This window comes from Anser cygnoides, chromosome 2, assembly GCF_040182565.1.
Source record: "Anser cygnoides isolate HZ-2024a breed goose chromosome 2, Taihu_goose_T2T_genome, whole genome shotgun sequence".
Lineage (NCBI taxonomy): Eukaryota > Metazoa > Chordata > Aves > Anseriformes > Anatidae > Anser > Anser cygnoides.
The window spans coordinates 79,333,686-79,356,967 of NC_089874.1; the positions used below are offsets into that span (position 1 = coordinate 79,333,686).

Here is a 23,282-nt window from a genome sequence, read left to right on the forward strand (position 1 = left end):
TAAGAAATGGGAACATATAAATGACACAGTGTGGGCTGATTCAAGCATTTTTCTGTATTAGCATAAACATTTCTTTTTGATAACACACGCATAAAAAGCACAGCAGGATTGTATATTTGGCATTACCATGCCCCAAAGGGCTTATGCTTATATAGCAGTGTTAGGAAATGAGAACTTTTTCCAAAAAAAATAGGATTTTGCCATATAAAGACAACTTGATAGAGTTATTTTGCAAATATACAAAGGTTTGTCAGTGGAGAAGCTCTGCAGGTCTACGTTCAGCATCTCAATACTGTGTCAAAAGAAAGGGGATATATGTACAACTATTTAATATTGCAGATGCTGCTGTTGTAAAAGAGGACTATTGTTTTAGTGATTACCCCTTCATTCTCCTTCCATCCCTTATGCTTTAACATAATGCTTCTCTACTATATTAGTGTTTGTTCTTCTCTTAGTTAATTTAAATTGTATCCAGTAAACAAGCTTCTACATTTGTCCTAGGGAGATAATTCTCCTGTCTAAAAGATATCAGTGCTTGGATATCAATCTCATCATAGTCAGTCTATATGTCCCTATTTCTAATTTTAAATGGAAAACCCTGTGGTTTTGAAGACAAATGTGTTGTCGACTATACCTAGCATGGTGCATCTCTATCATGGGAAACAGTTTTTTTTTTTTTTTTTTTTTTTCAAAGGACACTTCATCCTGCCTTTTGTTTGTTTGTTTGTTTGTTTGGTGGTGGTGGTGTTTAGTTGTGGTTTTGTTATTGTTGTTGTCTTGTATTTTTTTTTTTTTTTGAAATCATCCTGTAGTTCACACCTGGGGTACTGGCTGGATTACTTGTTATATTACTTATGTGATATTGCAAGAAGTTTTAACTTTAAATTTTTTTTGATACCTGAAACTATTCTCCTTCCTTCTGTTTCCCTTTTCCCTCTGTAAGTTCTAATTGCAGAACTGTGGGTGATGCATGAGCAGAAAAGGGACACAGCTTGACTTCCTGCTCCCATGCTGTTTTTAAGACACTGCTAAGAATCAAAACAACATTTTTACTAGGAAACAGAGCAAATATGATATTGAAGTCACTGGCAGTTAATACATTTGGAACACCTGTTTTTGCTAAGCTATTTACTGTTCTAGGACTGTATTGTCTGTTAGCAACAAAAATATGTATGTAAATTCACATCTTAGAAATAGTACCTCAAATTATATTGAGGATGCTACACAGAGTTCTTATAATATGAACAAGCTGGTTTAAAAAATAAAAGTCAAGTTTGGGAATTATGTGTCTTCTGAATACAAGTGATATAAATATTACACTGTTTGTGACTGAGAAAGGTTTGAAAGCCATCACTGTTGATACAATGATTAAAAAACAAGCAAACAAAAAAACAACAAACAAAACCCAACAACAACGATCTACCAATGTATCCTTTTACAGTTCTCTGCTTCTCCTCACTACTGAAACTGATAGCATAATGTAGGCCCATAGGCTTCTGTATAGCCAGTTCCTGTTCTTGGTCACATCTCTGACAGATTGCTATATGGCCCTTTATCAGTCTGGCTACATTCTGTGATGCTCGTGTTATTTGGAATGTGATCAGAATGCTTTATTCCAATTTTTGCTTCCAAATTTCTCTTTCATTCCCCTGTACATGTAACCTCGTTCACATTATTGTTCTGATATCTGTATATCTTTCATGTTATATTTTGATGTCTCCCAAATTCAAATGAGATCTGTTGTCTACATTATGAGATCTGTTGCCTACTTGTATGTGAACATTCCCCTCTTGTCCCTCTCTTTCTATGATACTCCATTTGTTGTATGAAAGTAAAAATAAAAATTAAAAAAAATCTATTTTCTATTAATTTTTCATTCTTAAGCAATTAGTTACCACAAGGATGCTCTATAGCCTCTGATGAGCATATGTAGTTTTTCAGGAAACTGAAACAACATTACATTAATCATCTGCAAATCAAATGATAGCCTTCAGAACTTCAGCAAGTTGCCAGTACCATTTAACCTCTAGATTTTTTTTTTCAAATTAACTATTCAAAACTATGTATGTAAAGATATTCAAATAACTTCAAAAAACAAATGAATTTAAAAAAACTGTTCAACCTGATCTCATAGTTTCTTTAGAAAATCAGGTAGCAGACTTAAAGGAAGCATAGATCATGATTAAACAGGAGCTATTCAAGGTTCAAATGGAATCCAAAGAAATTAAAAGCTTTATGGTAGATAGATCTGTTAATGGCTATTTGAATGATGGTCCAGAACAGTTCAGGATGGGTATTGAACCAAATTCTCCTCTCCTTTCATTTATAGAGGCTGCTTATTATTAGCTTACTGAAGTTAGAGTTATGCAGAAGACAGAACATCCTTCACCCCCCAGGGAAAAAAAAAAAAAAAAAGAGAGAGAGAGAAAAGCTATAAACATTCTTTAGAGTATTGAAATGAGAATGAGTTGGTTTTTCATATTTTTTTTATTGAAATGGAATTTTATTGAATATTGAAATTTATTTTTATTGAAATTGAAACATTTAAGATAATTCCATTATTGTCCAATAAGGCATCTTTTATGAAAAATACTAGTTCCCCAATATCAAAACCAACCCAGAAGAGCTAAACTGCTGAAGGAATTTTTCCATGTCAGGAGGAAGACAAAAAGAACATTTCTCAGCCTGCTCTATTCAGAGACTGGCAGTTTGACTGCTTACTTGAACAAACTATTAGTAGGAAACCATCACCAGCAACAATATTCTGGAGAGCAAAGACCTATCCAAGGTTGCTTGTGCAGTTTATTCAATGAACAAATTAATACTACAAAATTAGAAGGCTTAATTCTGGGTCCATGGAACACTAATGTGTGTGGATGCACAAGGCAATATGCAACAGTGAATCACTGCTTTTATACTCAGAGACTGTAGGCAAAAGTCTTGGGGTTAATGGCAAAGGATGGGAAAGAGATAGCAGTGGAAAAGAAACTCAGGTGAAGATGAATTTGTTCTTGAACTTTGTAAGAGATGAAAGTTTTGTTCAGTATATTCTTGAACTTGATAAGGGATGACTGTTTTGTTCAGACCTGTTGATAGGCACTGTATAGGCTGAAATGCTTATGCAGTATGTAAGGCCTAAATTTATACTTTTAAGCAGTGCATGTTTTCTATCAAAGGAAATTTGTACAGTTTCTACATGACATCATGCACTTTCAGCACATTTTGTAAGGAAAGGATATGGTGCTATGGGACTGATGGCTAAATGCTCTGTCCGAGTCCTGAATAATTTGCTCTGGAAGGAGTACAAAATAAAATCTGGAGCAGCTTAGTATAATGTGATAATCACTTTACCGTGTGCCTCTCAAAACTGGAAACCACTCTGTCAATGAACTTTAATTTCTACATGTGCATTCACCCAGGTCTGCAGTGTCCTGGTTCATTAGGATATTTAGAACAATATCATCACTAAATGGAACTGCAGGGAACCATAAAATCATTTGGACATAATTCCATGATGGTGTTGCAGCTTGAGAGATTTGCCTCTAATGGTATTCTATATTGGACTGTTGTTGGGAAGCAAAACTTTGATTTAGATGCAACCCTTATTGAATCAGAAAAGTAATTGAGTTTGGAAGAATGAAGGTTTGGAGTTGAATGTTATATATTTGCTTTTAATTTTTGTCATCCAGGCCTGCAACATCTTTTGCATCTTTTGTATCTCCTTCATCCAGGGTTTCCATCTTTGGCAGGATAGCCATGACATGGCAGGCATTGAGTAGTGGTCAATGGTTCTATGTCCTGCTGGAGACTGGTGATGAGTGGTGTCCCTCAGGGTTCTGTCTTGGTACTGGTGCTTTTCAATATTGTTGTGGTTTAACCCGGCTGGCAGCTAAACACCACACAGCCGTTCGCTCACCCTCCCCCCTCCCTCTCTGGGATGGGGGAGAGAAAAGTGAAGCCGGTGAGTTGAGATAAAGACAGTTTATTAAGACAGGAATATAATAATAACAATAATAATAATAATAGTGATAATGATAATAGTATTAATAATAATAATGTGTAAGAAAACAAGTGATGCACAACGCAATTGCTCACCACCCGCTGACCGATGCCCAGCCTATCCCCGAGCAGCCGGCCCCCCACCCCGGCCAGCCACCCCTATATATTGTTTAGCATGACGTCAGATGGTATGGAATACCCCTTTGGCCAGTTTGGGTCAGCTGTCCTGGGTCTGTCCCCTCCCAGCTCCTGCTGCACCCCCAGCCTGCTCGCTGGCAGGACAGAGCGAGAAGCCGAAAAGTCCTTGGCCTGGTGTAAACACTGCTCTGCAACAATTAAAACATCAGCATGTTATCAGCGCTCTTCTCATCCTAATCCAAAACATAGCACCCTACCAGCTACTATGAGGGAAAATTAACTCTGTCCTAACTGGAACCAGGACATCAATGGCATAGACGATGGGATTGAGTGCACCCTCAGCAAGTTTGCAGATGACACCAAGCTGAGTGGTGTGGTTCATACCAATGAAGGAAGAGATGCCATCCAAAGGACCTGGACAGGCTGGAGAAGTTGGCCAGTGTGAACTGCATGAGGTTCAACAAGTCCAAGTTCCAGGTATTGCACCTGGCTCAGGGCAATCCCAGACAGGAGTACAGACTGGGGAAATAATTCATTGAGAGCAGCCCTGTGGAGGACTTGGGGGTTCTGGCAAGATGAAAGGCTAAACATAAGCCAGCAGTACAAGCTTGCAACCAGAAGGCTAACATTATCCTGGGCTGCATCAAAAGAGTTGTGACCAGCAGGTCGAGGGACGTGATCGTCCCCCTCTACTCTGCCCTCTTGAGGTCCCACCTGGAGTACTATGTCCAGGTTTGGGGCCCCCAGCACAAGAAAGGTGTGGATCTGTTAGAGTTAGTCTAAAGGAGGGCCACAAAAATGAGTAGAGGGCTGGAGCACCTCTCCTATGAAGAAAGGCTAAGAGAGCTGGGGGTGTTCAGCCTAGAGAAGAAAAGACTCTGGGGAGACCTCACTGCAGCCTTTCAGTACTTAAATGGGTCTTATAAAAAAAAAGGAGAAGAACACTTTACTTGGGTAGATAATGATAGGACAAGGGGGGATGGTCTTAAACTAAAAGAGGATAGATTTAGATTAGACATTAGGAGGAAATTCTTCACTGTAAGGGTAGTGAGGTACTGGAACAGACTGCCCAGATATGTTGTGGATGCCCCATCCCTGGAGGTGTTTAAGGCCAGACTGGATGGGGCCTTGGCCAACCTGATCTAGTTGGTGGCATCCCTGCCTATGGCAGAGCGGTTAGAGTTACTTAATCTTTAAGGTCCCTTCCAACCCGAGCCATTCTATGTTTCTATTACTTTCCTGTAATCCAACACCTGGATGCTTCAATGGCTTGAAAAAAGTTGTATGTTATACTTTAAAGAACTGCATATTGTACAAGACCCACAGGATAAATTGCTATTTAATTATATAGTAAAATATATTTAGAATATGTATGTATTACACATGAAGTGTGTACTGTGCAACTTTGTTGCAAACTGATTTCTCTCTTAATTTCAAACCAGCTGCTTCAAAACTCCACTCTTCTGCCTCCATGTGTGTGCTAATGGTCCTGTACTACAAAATTCAGGCAGTGTGTTGCCCTACTGGGTGAAAAGTGAGGTAAGAAGATTGTTCTTGATGATCCTGGTGGGTCCCATCAAGCGTGGGACGTCATTCTACCATTCTCTCATAAACTGACTTATGGACATAAGTTAAAAGTGAGTTGAAATGAGAAAAGTGCTAACTGCCAGATCTCCCTAAATGTAGTTATAGGGCATGTCAGCACGTATACATTATGAAAAATTGCCTTACAAAGATACTCAACATTTGCAGTTTATAAGTGAGACCTTCTATTAAACAATTTAAAAATAATTTTCCATTTGGACTTAAAAAGCTTATATTATATGGTGGCATTGGAGATTTTCTAGTCTTTCATGGTCCTAATGAAGGCATCCATAAACCCAAAACACATGTAAATTGTGTCAGATTACATCAATTCTTCATACATCTGTTAGTATTAATGATGCAATGCACAACTTATTTTTATTTAATTTTTAAAGGAAGTTTCAGAAAACCAAGATAAAGAAGGCCACTAATATGAGGGGTTTTTTTCCTCTAACAAATTATAGTGTTTGATTTGTCATGGTACTGTGCAATGATTTTTGTGTTGGGAAGTACACCATCAAGTCATGGACTGGAAGAAAAATGCAGTGGCTGAAATCTGGCCCTCACTGGTAGTGCTGTGCAAAAAATTGTAAAACACAGCAGGGCTGGCTATGCACCAGCGACAACAAATACTGTGGCACTATCAGACAGCATGCCTGAAATCTTTCAGCCATGGCACAGAGGAAAGGACACTGCCATTACTTTGGAAAAGATCAAACTTCCCCATTGGTCAGAAAGCTGAAGATGGCAGCATATGTGTTAGCAAGCGGGGAAGATCTTAACTCCATTTGGCTCTTGCTCCAGATTCTTTGTATAGTGCTGTGCTGCCTGGTGTCCATTCTGTATCCTAATCTGAGCATTAGCTGAAGCAGACAGAGCCCTTCACTTGCACAGGGAATTGTGTTGAAGAGCCTCTTCACGCCTTGTTTTCTCTCTGCATCACTGCTGAGTGATGGACAGGCTTTTTCTTAAAGATTTGTCATTAAATTACCAATCTGACACTTCTGAGGGAAAAGCAATCTTTTTTTTTTTTTTTTTTTTTTTTTCAGCAATCAAAATATAATATCTCGTCAAGAGATCACATGGAAAGGCATGGAAGGAGTCCTTTATAATAAAAAAATAACTCTGAAGGAGTGGCGGCCAGCTGTTGTTGGGTACTACAACCTGGTATTCTTCCACTATCTGCCCCTTCTATCCTACTGTCATCTGTTTTAAATGAAAGATTAATTTTTGGGTTAAAACTACTTCTCTGCCAAATCTGGACATGTTGCTGTAGTTTTTAGGGAATGTCTCCTTTTCACTTTGTACCTGGAATTAATGGCCTCTTTAATTCTCCTTTCTTGAAGAAGCAATCTCTGAAAAGCACCTCAACTGCTCTTACAGCTAGCTTGGACATCACTCAGAAACACATGCTTGTCCAAAGCACAACCTTAATTTGGAAAGAATGCACAACTCTAGGTATCCCATGGAACATCATCTTCTTTTAAGATGTCTGAAGTTCTTGGAGCAGTAAAAGCTCTATTAAAAACAAAATTTCTCATCAGAAGCAGTGAGAGTACATAAACTAAAGCCTCCTAAATAGCAACCTATCCTTCTCAAGGCAGTGTAGCATGTGAAGAGAAAGCAGGCTTCTGCTCCTGTCTCCACTACTGTCCTGCTGGGTGTCCTTGGGGAAACTGGTGCACAAATAAGTGCTTCTCCTACCTGTAAAATGGTGGTAATGATACTGACCTTCTTTGTAAAAAGCTTTAAAAACTAGGGATGAAAAGCATTATATAAGAAGTAAGTATTATTATCGTTGCTCCTAGCAACTAGCAGCCTGCTTCCTGACAGCCATAAGAGCAATTCTCAAGTGCCAAAAATCCCAGCCCTAATTTCCTTCTCCCCATTTTTACTCATGAAACTCTACCTTTCACCTCTTCTTCCAGTAGTAAGTGCCAGATATGTACTTATGTGGTATAGTGTCTGGGATGGTCCTTCTACCTCTTGGTGCTGGAAGGGAGGGAGGGCTGCAAGGACCCTGGACTGTATTTTTAAAATATATATATTTTTTTTGATTCCGTACTGCTCCAAAGATATCCTTGCAATACTCTAAAAGATAATAAACTGTTGCTAACTGTGGTCTAAATGTCTGTCAGTAACTCCAAAAGTAAATTGAAGGACAGAACTACAAGCAGTGAATAAAGTTATACTCATTTTACTTCCACAAAAAAAATAAAAAATAAAAAAAATTCTGTTTGTGCAGGCTTCCTTTGTACAGCTTGTCATTCCCCTGTGAGAAGTGAAGGGAGAAATGCTTGGCACACTGACTCTAAAAGCAAATGCTTTTTAAAATTATAGAGTTCATTCCAAACTTGATGAAGGTATATTAATATGTGTTATGACAGAAGCTGTGTCAAATTCCATAGTAAAATGAGCAAAATCAGGAATATGCTCATATTTTAAATCATGGAACTGCAATGAAAATGTATTTCTTGCTAAACAGTGCACACTAGCAAGAGGAATAAAACCACTGAAGTTGTGACAAGACACTATCACTTCTTGGGCTTTTAGTGGTGATCTGAAATTTTTTAAAAGGTATTCTAATGAATTTTTCTGGAATGGGTGAAGGTGTTGCAGAGTGCTTTGCTTTGAATGGGGATGGCAGGGGGTGGGGAGTAAAAGCAAAGAATGTTCCTGGATGTCCTCTCTTTCAGAGTTCCCTGTGACAGCCAGTGGGCTGATTACACATTCACTTTCTCTGCAGAAATAACATCAACATGATTTCTTTGGAAAGCAAGAGGAATGATATTCACAGCCCTCTTTCTGCATTTCTCTTTATGTGAGGTCTTAACAAAAATGCAAAATCACAAATTTGGAAGTGTTTTTTTAAGTAAAATTCAGGCCAGATCCCTCCAAGTTTGAATTATGATTCATGAGCTGGAGCTGAACTGAAGTGTAAAATACACCTTCTAAGAGCAGGCTACTGTAAAATCAGATTATTTTATGTATTTTGGTGTGAAAATAGTTTAACATGTCTTGTATTCTCTCATGAGTTTATTCTCTGTGATGAGCACCACAGTTTGAGTAGAAGTGGCACTTACTGTCTATTGGCTAACCCTACAAATTATAGATTCACTTTTATACATACATATATATTATACACCTACACATATAGATATACGCAGACAGTCGTGTATACAACGAAACATCCATGTTACATTCTCTGAATTTATTTCTTCCCCATACATCTTCCAACAGCAGAGGCAAAAATGTTTGACTTCCCCATTCTGCTTTTCTTCTTTCTTTCTTTCTTTCTTTCTTTCTTTCTTTCTTTCTTTCTTTCTTTCTTTCTTTCTTTCTTTCTTTCTTTCTTTCTTTCTTTTTCTTTCTTTCTTTCTTTCTTTTCTCTTTCTCTTTCTTTCCTTCCTTCCTTCCTTCCTTCCTTCCTTCCTTCCTTCCTTCCTTCCTTCCTTCCTTCCTTCCTTCCTTCCTTCCTTCCTTCCTTCTTTCCTTCTTTCTTTTTCTTTCTTTCTTTCTTTCTTTCTTTCTTTCTTTCTTTCTTTCTTTCTTTCTTTCTTTCTTTCTTTCTTTCTTTCTTCTTTCTTTCTTCTCTCTCTCTCTCTCTCTCTCTCTTTCTTTCTTTCTTTCTTTCTTTCTTTCTTTCTTTCTTTCTTTCTTTCCTCTCTTTCACTCTTTCTTTCTCTCTTTCTCTCTTTCCTTTCTTTCTTCTCTCTCTCTCTTTCCTTTCCTTTCCTTTCCTTTCCTCTTCCTTTCCTTTTCCTTTCCTTTCCTTTCCTTTCCTTTCCTTTCCTTTCCTTCCTTTCCTCTTTCCTTTCCTTTCCTTTCTTTCCTTTCCTTCCTTTCCTTTCCCTTTTCCTTTCCTTTCCTTTCCTTTCCTTTCCTTTCTTTCCTTTCCTTTCACTTTCCTTTCCTTTCCTTTCCTTTCCTTTCCTTTCCTTTCCTTTCCTTTCCTTTCCTTCCTTTCCTTTCCTTTCCTTTCCTTTCCTTTCCTTTCCTTTCCTTTCCTTTCCTTTCTTTTCCTTTCCTTTCCTTTCCTTTTCCTTTCCTTTCCTTTCCTTTCCTTTCCTTTCCTTTCCTTTCCTTTCCTTTCCTTTCCTTCCTTCCTTTCCTTTCCTTTCCTTTCCTTTCCTTTTCCTTTCCTTTCCTTTCCTTTCCTTTCCCTTTTTTTTTTCCTGAAACTACTCGAGTTGATCAACAAATTGCATTCTAAAGCATTAATAATGCAATAATTCTCCAATATGCAATGACCCAAATGCTTGTCTGTTCTTTCTGTCTGCTTAGCACAAGTGAGGAGTGAACTGTTAAATGTGACTTTAAAATACAAGTTTCATTGTGAATTAGACCATTAGCTGTTGAAATGACTTCAGCAGAAAAGAATATGATAATGCCTTAAGCACCAATGCATAAGAAAACTACTAAAGACTGTACTAAAGACAGGTTTTAAATATGTTTTCTATGTGACTATTCTATTCTGAAAACAGCCATATCATGTAACAATTAGAAATTTTAGGCATAGTTATGTATGGTGGTAGTTACTGTTAGGTTGCTTAACCTGACCTAATGAGGAGTTTGTTTCGATATTTTGCTGAAAGGTGTGGAAAATCTCTGTGGAAAATCATCTCCACCATTCTTTATTTATTTATTTTTTTTAATTTATATTTTACTGGTAAGGGAGTTTATCAGGATATTTTCAGAACTTGAAGAGAATGTTACAAAATTCAAAGTGAAAAGAAAATACGTAAATATTACAAAACAAGACTTTCATTGTATGTTCATCTTTTTTCATCTTTAAAGATGAAAAAAATAGATTTTTTTTTTTCTTGGAACATTCTTTCAGTTGGACTCATACTATTGAATATGGCTGTCACTCTGGTTCTACTTTATAACATGTACTCAAAAAGGCAAATAAATAAATAAATAAAATAAAAAAATAAAATAGAATAAAATAAAATAAAATAATAAAATAAAATAAAATAAAATAAAATAAAATAAAATAAAATAAAATAAAATAAAATAAAATAAAATAAAATAAAATAAAATAAAATAAAATAAAATAAAATAAAATAAAATAAAATAAACTCAGTGGATGTAAACAGTGGTACACAGCACAATGGAAATATTACAGTACTTTCCACTGTGAATTCGAATGCCTCTTTTGTGACATGTTGAGTATTTACTATGTTGTTTCAGATGTAAGAGGAAGAGAAGATCCATTAAAAAAAAAATTATAAAAGAAAAAAATAGTTTCTGCAGCACATTTGAATAAGCCAAGACCACAAAATAACTACCAGTTAGGCACATCAGGTGATAAACTAGCCAGTTAGTCTTAGTCATTTTAAGGATGCTTGAAATTTTTAGCAATTTTGAGAAATGGCTTGTTTTGCTACATCAACTATGTGAAATTCTGTGCGCTGTAGATGTATGTAGGTCATCCTTTAAACATATAATGCTTTAAGTGGTACAGGGTTCTTGTGCTCAATCCTGAAATAATGGGAAAGCATTGGAAAGTACAAGTATTATTCCATTGCTGAAAACAAAGGCTAAAAAAATCTCTCTCTTTGCTTTAGTGGCAGTAACTCATAGGATGGAAAATCAGGAGTGAGAGAAGGAGGTGCTAGTGCTTTTATTATTATTATTATTATTATTATTATTATTATTATTATTATAGAATCATAGAAACACAAGGAAACACAAGGTTGGAAAGGACCTAAAGGACCTACAAGATCATCTAGTCCAACCATCCATGATCTTAGGTAATTTGTGCTTTTCTCAAAGTACCACAGTAGAACAACAAAACAATGACATTGAGGACATGCCTCTACCAGAGACATTTTTAATTCTCAATCATAGAATTATAGAATCTTCTGAGTTGGAAGGGACCCACAGGAATCATTGAGTCCAACTCTTGGCTTCACATATCATTGCCCAAACACCAAACCATATGTCTGAGAGTGTTGTCCAAATGCTTCTTCAACTCTGGTAGGTTTGGTTCCTTGACTACTTCCCATTTCCCTAGGTAACCTGTTCCAGTGCTCAGCCACCTTCTCAGTGAAGAACCTTTTCCTAACATCCAGCCTGAACCTCCCCTGTCACAGCTCCATACCATTCCTTCAGGTCCTTTTGCTGTCATCAGAGAGCAGAGCGCAGCACCTGCCCCTCCGCCACCCTCATGAGGAAGCTGTAAGTCACCATAAGGTCTACTCTCAGCCTCCTCTTTAGGCTGAACAAACCAAGCAACTTCAGCCACTCCTCATATATCTTGCCCTCTAGACCCTTCACCATCTTAATAGCTCTCCTTTGGGCACTCTCTAATAATTTTATGTCCTTTTTATACTGTGGTGCCCAGAACTGCACACAGTACTCGAGGTGAGGCTGCACCGGCGCAGAGCTGGTGCATCTGGGGAGAGATGCATTTTTATTTTCCTCTTTCCTGACATTCTACCTCACTATGTAATATTCACATTTCTGATGACAACTTACAAAATTACTAATAGATTTCCATTTAGTCCAATCTACTGTATTTGTCACTGGAGTTGAAGTTTGAGTTTACAACTTCTTTAAATCAAGGAAGTATTTCCTAAATTCTTGTTTTGATTTGATTTTTTTTTCCCAGTCATTTCTCTTCAGGGAAATAGTTGCTTTATTATACACCACCATCCTTCAATCCTATCATAAGGCAGTGCCTTAATTTTATTAAAATAACACTGATAAACTAATGCATTTCTGTGTACTTCCTCTTTGCCAGCAACATTAAACATATATTCTGAAAGTCTTTTGTTTTCATCTCCAAAAGACACAGAAAAGAAGTATACATTATTATACCATCAAGCTTTAAACTGTCTTGTTACTACATCACATCCATGTACATGGCTGCCACACAGCTGAAGGTTATTTTGACTTTTTTTTGTCATTAATATTATGTGCATTCAACTTAGCACTGCAGACTTGACATGCCGCTCACAATGAGCTGTCCAAGTGCTAGCTTGGATTCCGCTGTTCCCGTGACCTTAACCACCCCCAAAAGGGGTTCAGTGTCAAAAAACTTGAGATGCATCATTAGAACGAGTAGAGGAATGTGTTAGAGGGATACAATAAATAACAATAAAGAGATGTTTTTGAGAAGCTGTCTGAAAGCCAACATGATAGAGAGGAAAAAATAGAGAGGGAGGAAGGTGTTCCTACATCTGGCTGAAATAACCTTGTGTGTAACCTATTAACATTTTGGTAAGAAAATAGTGCCTCAGTAGTACACACTACATTCTCTTTTGGATAAAAGTGGTAAAAATGAGTACTGTAGTATCAACTACATAGATAAAATATAAATATTAAAGAATTTTTTAAGTCCTCTGTCCCAGACTCCAGCTCATCTTGGGTGGGATTATTTCTTTTGTCAAAGTTTGAGCATTTGTGGAATGCCAAATATTATTTCATGCTTTCAAATGTAAAAGGTACATGTTTACGAAAAAAATGTAGTTTTTCAAGTATTACAAATTATCCTAATGAACAAGTGCTATGTGTTTGCAATATTTTCCAGGGACTTCTGACAGAATTAATTTGAGAAGATATCTTAAGTCCTTTTCTGAATAAAAAAATCTGAAAAATAACTAAGTAATTTGGGGAAAACCTTAAAAATGATTATTTTGTACATCTATATGCATATAGGTTCCCCTAAAAATGGATGGCAGTGCTATGTACATTATGCATCCTGTCTTGTTAATTTCTTTTATTATTTTTCATATTTTTTTAAAACATAAACTTCAAAACTCTCAGTTTGATCACAGGTGATCCAGGTAAGTTCCTCCTATCCTGTGTTGGAAAGAAAAATGTTCATAACATGAAAGCTGAGACAGGGAATAGATTTGAAACGTAAATGCCTACTAGATCATTGTAATTAACATTTTAAAATATGTGCAAGTGTAGATACTTCATTGAAGGAAGAGAACATTATCAAATTTAATAAAATATTAGATAGATTTTGTTTTTATTAAATGGCTTGCTTTGATTTAGAAAGAAGCTATTAAAGACAGAAGTCTGATTTGCCTAATTGCCTCAAAACCCCCAAATAATTTTGGAATACAATAGACTTCCTCTGAATATTGATGTTTGGTTAATTATTCAAAATTTTTAAAAAGTTTCTTTTAAAATGGTTTTCATGTCTACCAGAATAAACCTTCATGGTTCCTTAAATCCTCAAGTCTATATCAGCTAAATCCAGTCACGGATCACCCATTCAAACAAGGTAGTTGTGGAGCAGTTTAACAACAAAACTATATTCTTATGCCATATAGTAATACACATTGCAAGTCAGATGGCATTTATTTATAATCACATTTTCAAAATAATTTCTCTTTTTTTTTTCTACACTGCATTCCCATTACAGAGCACTCTCTCCATATTGTTCTTGCATGGTACATTTCAAGCACTAATCCATTATAAGAAGATTCATCCAAAAATCAAGTATTGCACAAAAATTTCCTAGTGTTCAGAAAGATTGGACAACTTGTGTTTAACAAAGTACATGAGTAAATAGTATTTTTATAAATACTAATTTATTTAATAAAAATACAAAAATATAAATATACATATATAAAAATATCATGATGAGTCAACACACAGACATTCTTTAACTCAATAAATATGGCAGTAATATTAATCTTTTCTGAATTATAATTTTGAGATTATATTACAGTGTGGGTGCACAATGTCCCAGATAGTCAGAAAGGTAAAGCAAAGCACTTAAAATAATAATAATAAAAAAAAATCTATCTCATTATTAAAGGCACAAAAAGCCTTTTATTGTGTTTTCATTGTAAATGAAAACCTTTCCTCAGAGGTTTCTAGGCAGACAGGGTGAATTATAGATTTAAAAAAAAAAATCTAAATCACTCATATTCATTTATGTTGACTTATTACTTAAGCAAACCCTTACTAAGACAACACCTATTTTTTGGAAAAAAAAAAAAAATCCCAAGTAAGAGAGAGTAGGCCACTTTATCTAGTAACATAGACATGAATTCCACTAACACTTATCAGGTCACAGATTACTTTCTCAGTCTCAGTCACTGTCCTCTCCACCATACATGTCTGCTAGTTTTTTAAACCGAGGTCCCCAGTCACTGAGGTAATCATAGTCTTGGTTGCCATCTGTGGTAAGTGATTCCAGGCTGCTGAGTGAATTTGCTATGGAATCATTTCCTTCATAAGCATACGTTGCTAGTGAATCATAAGGAGGGGCAGCTGGATCTGAATCATTTTCCTTTAGCCTTCGATGAATAAAATCTTGCACATCAATGTTTTCCCAAAGAGGCGTAGTCCGTCTTATCTGAAATATAGTTTCTGGGATGACATCTCTTCTCATCTTACTTTCCTCCCTCGCTTCTGGATTTCTGAGTGTGCCAATGTCAAAAGCTTGGGTGTCTTCTTCCCCACCCCCTTCATCATTGTAGGTCACAATGTTGTCCCGAACATCATCCTTTGAGATGATCAAAGGTTCTTTCTTCCTCTGTCTCTTGAGGGCTGCAAACAAGACAACTAACACTAAAAAGAAACAAAGGGTGAATGAACAAATGCAGAGTTAGAAATGAAATAAATGAGCTATATTTTGCATTGTCTGTTGTTCTTGGAATGCTTCAAGACTGGTATTTTTAGTAAATACGTACAAAAGCTATCTCTAAGTTGAAGTTAATAAGGAAAAATATTAATGTTTTATAGCAGCCAAAAATATTTGCTTTTTTAAACTTATGGAAGCAATGATTAAAATATTCTATGTTTGATAAAGATATAAATGTTACTATTAGGCTGAAATTGAGAAGCAGAGAATGTCTTAAAATATGTCATCCTACAAGTAATTGACTTCAACTTTACTTTTGTGAAGTATTGTCTTCCTGGCAGTCACTAAGGGTAATTTTATCAAAAGTAGCTGAGTCTTCTAAGCAAAAGTAATTCACCCTCTTGAAAGCTGGTGATTTAGGTATTCCTAAGTGTCTAATTCACTATTGAAAATGGGATCTACAGGTTCTTCTGAAAATAAGAACCCGAAAACCTTCAGCTATCAATATTATTGACAAAACTGTTTTTGGCTTCAGTGACTGCAGGAATTGAAATCCAGTCTCTGTTACTGTTTCTTCTTAAAAGCATGACCCCCCCTAATTTAAGAAATGATAGTTGAACAACTCTTCCTTTTGGAGAGATAAGGATTGACACTAAGCTGAACCTTTACAGAGGGAGATGAAAAACTAAAGTTAAGCTTTACAAATACATTCTGCTGCTTAAATGCTATTAATTTCAGTAGGAATTCAATGCTTAAATGCATTTAAAAATTTGACCCTTGTCCCAGTATCTGGAGTAAATAGGAGAGGCCAACAAGATCATCTGTCAATGAGGCATAACATCGGATGCCAAGCCACACTTAAAGGCATTAGAGCAGTGTTGAGCACTTGTGTTGAGCCTTAGGAGCAAAGTTTTTTACTCTAAATTATTTGAGTGCTGGTGAATAAAAAGAATGGACATAGTGAGGGTAGAGAGGGGAAAAAAGATCTTCCACATGTCATGGTACAATGCTGTGAAGGTAAAGGCTGTTCTGTTTGTGATTCTGTATGTGTACAAGAGCCATTCTTTTCAAGTTTTTTAGGGTTAGACAAGTAATAGTCCACTTGTAAATTTACTAACTTCATATAAAAGAAAAGGGCAGCTGTGAGGGCAGATCACTAAAATGTTATTATGAAGAAATGTCTCACAGCTGGGTACTTAATGTCTCTCTCCTGTTCTGGACATGGTGACAGTAATATACTCTCCTAGAATATGTCTTGCTGAGCAGCAATTAAATAAAACACCAAGAGCCACACAAATTTTAAACTCAAAATTTTGTTAAGCCACATTTCATTTATGTTACTCTGGCTTCAGCTATATGTTTAAGTAGAGCAGGGTCTTTGACCCTGGGGCCATGAGACACAGAGTATTCACACTTGTTTTGCACAGCACTGCTCCGTGAGGCTGTTCTGAGTCTCATGTGGTATTCTTATGGTCCTAAGGAAAAATTATGATTTTTTTTTGTTTGCTTGTTTTTAGTTGCTTTAGTTACTTTACTAAAGCACTGCAGCCCATCAGAATGATATTTTCATAGTGAGAGAGCAAGTGTATGTGTTTCATGGTACATATTTCATACTCTGTGTTTTGGCATGGGAAGAGGCTTTGAAGATTCAGAGCCCACTGAGAAGAACTGTGCAAAGTGGACAGCCAGATCTGACAGAGCTTGAATCATACTGCCTCCTGGGAGTGGTGGCCTGCAAGTTGTCCTGTTCATTCACACTATGCCTGGGCAATGTCCTGGGGAACCAAAGCTGGCTTAGGCTGAAACCAGAACAGCAGTGGTGCTCAAACCTGAGCAGTACGGACAATCAGCTTGTCAGAGCTCAGGTACTCTCCCTTCCATATAGCCACAGCCCCTGTGGCCCTCTGAACATTTGCTGGAGGTAGCCAGAATCCAGTTGATCTTGCTAGTAATCTAGCTGATAGAAAATATGTGTTCCTTAGAGTTATATAAACTGACAGCTGTACAGGTGTCACTTTCCCTTTAGCGAGCTTTGTTGGCCAAGATGGGTGGGAAGAGAAGGAGGTCTGTCACAGAGTTTGACTGGAAAGTGGAGAAGATAGCCCCTTTAAGGAGGCACTTCTCTGGTAAGCAAAACATACAAGTTGCAGTTTTTATGCTTTTAAGACCAGGTTATGAGCTAGCATTTATTCTAGTTCTTTCACATATCCCCTCATTTTTCTAATGTTTCAGCTCTACAACCACCCATCTAACTTCTGTGCTTGAACTTTATTTAATCATCTGTACTCCTTACCACTTGCAAGCAATTGAATGGTCCTCTTCTATGCTTTTGAGCTAAATATTTCCTGAGTATAAAAACTACAAATCATTCATGATTAAATAGTTGGTATAATTGATTTTTTTTTTTTTTTAAATCATGGAGAAAAATATCACTCAGTTTCAGGAATATGATTTTAAAAGTCCGGGGTTTAAATGAAGATGTATTTATAATGTAAAATATGAGTATCTAAAATTAAACCTAAATTTTCAAGTTTATTCCACCATTTCACCTAAACAACACTGATAGCCCCCCCCCTTTTTTTTGCACATTCCTATGAATAGAAATGACAACCGCCCACAGTAATCTCTTTCCCACTCTCCCAGTTCCTCACCCGTCTTAGAAAACAGTTCTTACAAAAGAAAAAAAGTATTGTATTAGGTATGAAATATTGCTCTACAGGGTCATGTGAACAAGGGGTGAAGAATGCCAGAGGTCTAGAATCAACAACCCCTTTGCCTCATCAGTCAAACAACTCATGACAGTTACATACCCAGCAGGATGATGATGCAGAGGAAAATGGCAACCAGTGCGCCTGTGCTGAGGCCAGCAGAGAGGAGCAGGGCCTCTGCATTACAGGACTGCATGTTTCCTCGACTGTCACAGGCACATACACGTATGGTCAGCGTGCCAGTGCTGCTCTGGATTGGGTAGTCATTGTCAAATATTATGACCGGCAGGAGATAGGTACTTGTCTTACTACGGCTATATCCATTTCTTCTAGTCATAATTCCTGCTGTGTTATCTAGAACGGAAATGCAGAATAAATGTTACAGGATGAATCTTTATGTGGTCTTGGGGTGGGGGACTGGCACTGGTCAACAGTTACCTTTGTTGTCTACAATGGAGAAGTTTGGATGAACAGCAAATTCTGGCACCAACTCGAAAAAAAATTTGTGTCCTCGAGGAGGCTCATCTTTGTCAACTGCACTCACAGTCTGTATCAGCTATAAAGAAAACAGCATTTCACGGTATGCTTTGTTGTTGTTGTTTGTTTTTTTAGAGATCTTGCTTGTTTTACATAAACTCTCTGCTTTACATGTCCAGTGAAAATCTGACAAATCTCTATAAGAAGACAAAAAGTGATGTCCTAAGCCAAACGTTCCCCACATAAACACAGGAGATTATCCAGTAAACAAATTGTTGTTTTGTTGTTTAAACACATAACAGAAAATGAAAAAAGGGCCAGTCTTCACTTTAAGACAGCCATCTGCTTTGATTTGTACGCAGTACCTTGCAGTGGTACAGAAACAATTGCCCTTCTGAATTAGCCATAAACCTCCTGTGGCCTCATATAGCAATGACACAGAGTAGTGTGTAAATCAGTTGTTAAGTGGGTCTAATTCCCAGTCCACCTCATCTGCTCCTGGCGATAAACTGGAGTACTGCACTGGCAGGATGCTCAGCTCTCCTGAGGTAATAAAGTGAGATGTTTTACTCCCTCCTAAATTGAAACCTCTGTCTGTAGAGCTTTACAGCTGTAAACAAGAGCACTCAAGCCCTGCTGGGAGGGAGTGGAAATAGCCCAAGCACAGGGTCAGAGTAAAAAGGACTGAAAAATAGGGCCTCAGCAGTGATTTCAGATTGCATAGGTTCTCCTGTTGCATAAAATTATGTATATGTATGTACATATGCATGTATATGTGTATATACACTAGCAATTTGACTTTTTTTTTTTTTTTCTACCTAGCTGCTGCTGGAGGCTAAGGAACACAGCTGCAGAACTGGAGAAGGAAAAGCTACCTGGGAAAGTGACTGGTTGTGAAATGACTTGCAGCATTTAGAACCATGTGGGGCTGTGTGAGCAGTAGTAATCCAGTGAGCCATAAGAGTGACTGCTGTTCCCGTGGTACTCCCCAGCGGGTACAGCATTGGTGAGTCACCCATACTCCACCTTGGCTTTCGAGGTTATGTTTCATTTCAGAAGATGTCATCAGAAGATGACAAATCTTGGTGGTGTGAGAATGAGAATAAGCTTCATCTGAGTATGTTGCAACTCAGCATGGCTGAGTTTCTACCTAAATTTAGGACCTAAATTTAGGACCTAAATTTAGAGACAGAAAGAGCTTAGCAGTCAGACTTGTTTCTTTTAAAACTGTGAGGGAGCCAATGCCTGCCTTGAGGTTTTCAAGTGTTTCCAGTGCATAGGGTGTCTAATATCCTAGACATCAAAGCCACTTGTTATCAAAGACTTACTTCATGGCTTGTTTTTCTGATATTTCTAGGAAGAATACAGCATGAGCTCTTCAAGAAATACAGTAATTGACAAGTAACACTGATACAATTTTTAAGTCTTGTGGCAATCAAGTAAGGAATGGCTTTTTCTCATGTACAGCTCTGAACATCAGCTTGAGTGGGACTTAAGGATACAATGAAATTTTGGGGAATATTTAACATCTCTCAGGATGGAACACTATTAGACAAATAACTATAGGGCTACTAAAAATACTAATGTGACATTCAGAAACCAGAAATCTGCTGCTGTTAATGCTGTGCCATACAATGATTATTAAGCCTATTTTTCTAGATAACCTTGGGGTATTTTTTTTACATGTAATAATGTTAAGCTTTTATTTAAAATCAACAATAGTTGAGAAGGCCTGTTTGGCTCATCCTCTTCCTAGGTTGTTCTAAAACAACCACAACAGGTGGTTTGTGTTTTGTTTTGTTTTGTTTTATTTTGGAGGTGATTTTTTTTTGTTTGGTTTGGTTTGTTCATTTGAATTTTTGTTTGTTTGTTTGTTTGTTTTGTGGGGAGGGTATTATTTTATTTTTATTTTTGTGGTATATTCCTGAATATCCTATCATCAGAAAAGAACTGGAAAGGGAATTTGCAAACATCAGCCTTGTATAAGAAGAGACTATGCTGAAGGCAGAATTATGCAGTTTCTCTAAGCATGATTAAAATAATTATTACATATTCAGGTCTCTTCACTTTTAAAACATTTGATGACCATTACACTTCACATTAGTTTTTTGGGTTTGTTTTTAATTTTCACTGTTTCTCATGATTAGCCAAATCCCTGTTTATGGCAATTCTCTGATTCTGTTAACTTTTCAATGTCCCATTTCTCTTCTCTTTGCCACAATCTGCTTCTGAGAGTGACCATATAGTGTAAGACCAAGATGGTGCTTAATTTTAGTTTTGCATTGCTTTAGTGTAAATGTAACAGTACAGCAAAACATCCTTCTGATAGAAGTAAAATACCAAATTGAAATGAGAATTTTTCTCTCACACATTTTTGCAAGTTTGAAAGACAGAAGAAAAGTAAAAGTGCAAGAGAGTAGAGTGAGAATTAGAATATGTGGCTATATTTGTGCAATTACTTGCTGAAAAACTCAAGGAGAAAATATTCTGATATTACAGCAAACAGAAATTGCAGTTGAGTATTTTGGGGCTTTTTGAGATGTAATCAGTGGGATGTTTGTAGGATCTGGATTTGATTTCCTTCAAGTGAAAATGACATGGAAGAGGACAATTGTGCCAGGCATAGAGGAACCTAATTACATTGAAAACTTATTGTTGAGCATAAGGCTGAAGGAGGAAGAAAAACAAACAAACAAACAAACAAACAAAAAAAAACTTATTACCTGATCAAACTACTGGCTGCATAAATTGAGAACCAGCTGTTCTTCCACCAGGAAAGACAGGAGAATAAAAGAACAATGTGAAAGGATGATTTCAGATGAATTTTTGATTTTTTTCCAAATGATGAATAGGTGAAAGGATATTAGAAATGTTATCTAATTAAGTTTTTGCTTTTTTTTCAGCTATACAACTGTAAATAAAAGAGACTGATGTTAATGATAATCACTGCAGAAATGAAAGAGATGTGACTACTAATATTTTGCATTAAAACAGTTTTTGGGGAAAAAAAAAAGTACTGTTTTATGTGCATTTTGTAATTTCATATTGGAAATGTATTCTTCCATTTTGAAGCATTTATGGACATTAAGCTATGACCACTCTTCTCCAAGAGCTCAGAGAAAGATCTCTGACATCGTAAGATTTATGAGGGAAGTGTTATTTCAAGAAAATCACTTTAATTCAAATATGAGTCAGGCACATCAGGCTTAGAGGAGAAAAATAGTATTCCCATTTTCTTTTTTCTTCCATAGTTTCCCACGAGAATGATTACAATTTGGAAACTATAGCATTGCTGCCATTATTTAGAGGGCTGTGTGTGCATGTGCACTTTTATGCACTTAAACAAACAGTCTTATACTCTCCAGTGAATCCCTGTGGGTAAATTTAAGTTGTTAGTGGTCACTTGTCTTTGAGCGTACTGAAATTTTAAACTTAGTTATTGACCTAAAGTGTTCTCTTTTATACTCAGAACAAAGTGGTTTTGGTAGCTTGGCAACATATAATGAGTTCTGAGGTATTCCCACTGGAAGAAATTTTTGGAAATTTCTTTCATGATGAGGCCAGATATTTTTAGAGGATATGGGTCTATCTCCCATTAAAATTGTTTTTTTCAAATGTGGCAATTGTTTGGTTACACTACTGCATTTATTTATTTTTTATTTTTTTCCTCCAGAATACTGTGTTTCTAAGGCCATGACTTACACAACAGTCAGAACTGTTATTGCGGTTTATGTTCAGGCTATTTTATCTCTATTCATATTAATCTCTGGAAAAAAAAAATGTTCAGAAATGAATAGATTGCCTTATAACACCTACATATAGCTGCTACATCCACAGAAATAGCCTGCTGTCTAGTTTTCTTCGCGCTTTTTAAAGACAGAATGTGGGTAAAACCTAGGTGGGGGCATTCTGATATAGTAAGGGTCCCTGTGCACTTCAGAGCTGTTCCTGATGCTGCATTTTTGGACACAGAGCTGCACAAGTAGGAGTTTTGGGTCATGGACTCAGCCTTGGGACTGTCTCTAAATGGAATACAGGAACCATTAAAGCAAACGTTAAGCTAGCAGTGCATTTTTAATGGTATAGAGCACCAGCTAGTCACCTTTTAGGTGAGGTTCTCAGCATTTGCTGGCTTGGCGTGTCATCCATATGAAACGCAGTCACATCTTGGCTCCAGGGTGCACCTTTTAACAATGCATCAACAGTCTTCAGATATTATTAAAAGGTTCACTGAACAATGTTAAACAAGGTGAGGTGGACAGGAATATACTTTCAGGTTAAAAACTTCTACCGGTATAAGAATATTTGAAATAATTTTAATGTCTACAATACAATCTGCTACTTCTTTTCAAAACAGCAACATATTGGTGACAGCTGTTGTATTTTAAATTTTTTTTTTTCTAAAATTCATTTTTTTTAAATTTAGTTTAAATAAAACAATGAAAAATAATGTCCCTTTCAGAGGATTTTAAATATGCTCTCCTTTTTAGAAAATGCTTTTCTGAAGTTTAAAACAATCCAATTTTCATATAGCATGGAATTTGTACCTCCAGTGTCAGAGAAGCAAGACCACCGGAGGTTGACAGTGAGAGAGAGACTTCACAGTAATGGCTGCAGATTTTTTTTCTATTTTTTGTATGGGATTACAGACCTGCAGAGGAACTGGCCTTGAATGTTTGGGCATTTGCACATTATATTACATTCTTAGTTAAAACTACATATTGAACAACACAGATAAATTTTTCAAGTGCCATTTCAAATGCCGTTTTTCTACTTTCTGCTGCTTCTAAAATAAGACTTGAAAATATTTCTAAAATATTTCC

At 36.6% G+C, this 23,282-nt stretch overlaps 1 protein-coding gene across 4 annotated transcripts in view; it reads right to left on the reverse strand.

Annotated features, from left to right (window-relative positions):
* Nucleotides 1–14,183: 14,183 nt before the first annotated feature.
* The window catches only part of CDH9 (cadherin 9), a 103,030-nt gene continuing 93,931 nt past the window's right edge, over nucleotides 14,184–23,282 (reverse strand). Inside the window, exons 10-12 of one of the 4 annotated variants that reach the window (XM_048048413.2) lie at nucleotides 18,421–18,538; nucleotides 18,085–18,336; nucleotides 14,184–15,240 (exon numbers count right to left, since the gene is read on the reverse strand). In XM_048048413.2, coding sequence (XP_047904370.2) covers nucleotides 14,780–15,240; nucleotides 18,085–18,336; nucleotides 18,421–18,538 — 831 coding nt within the window. In that variant the 3' untranslated portion in view covers nucleotides 14,184–14,779. Of the gene's footprint in view, nucleotides 15,262–18,084; nucleotides 18,337–18,420; nucleotides 18,539–23,282 lie in introns of all 4 variants that reach the window. The other 3 variants (XM_048048415.2, XM_048048412.2, XM_048048411.2) reach the window with 3 other exon arrangements.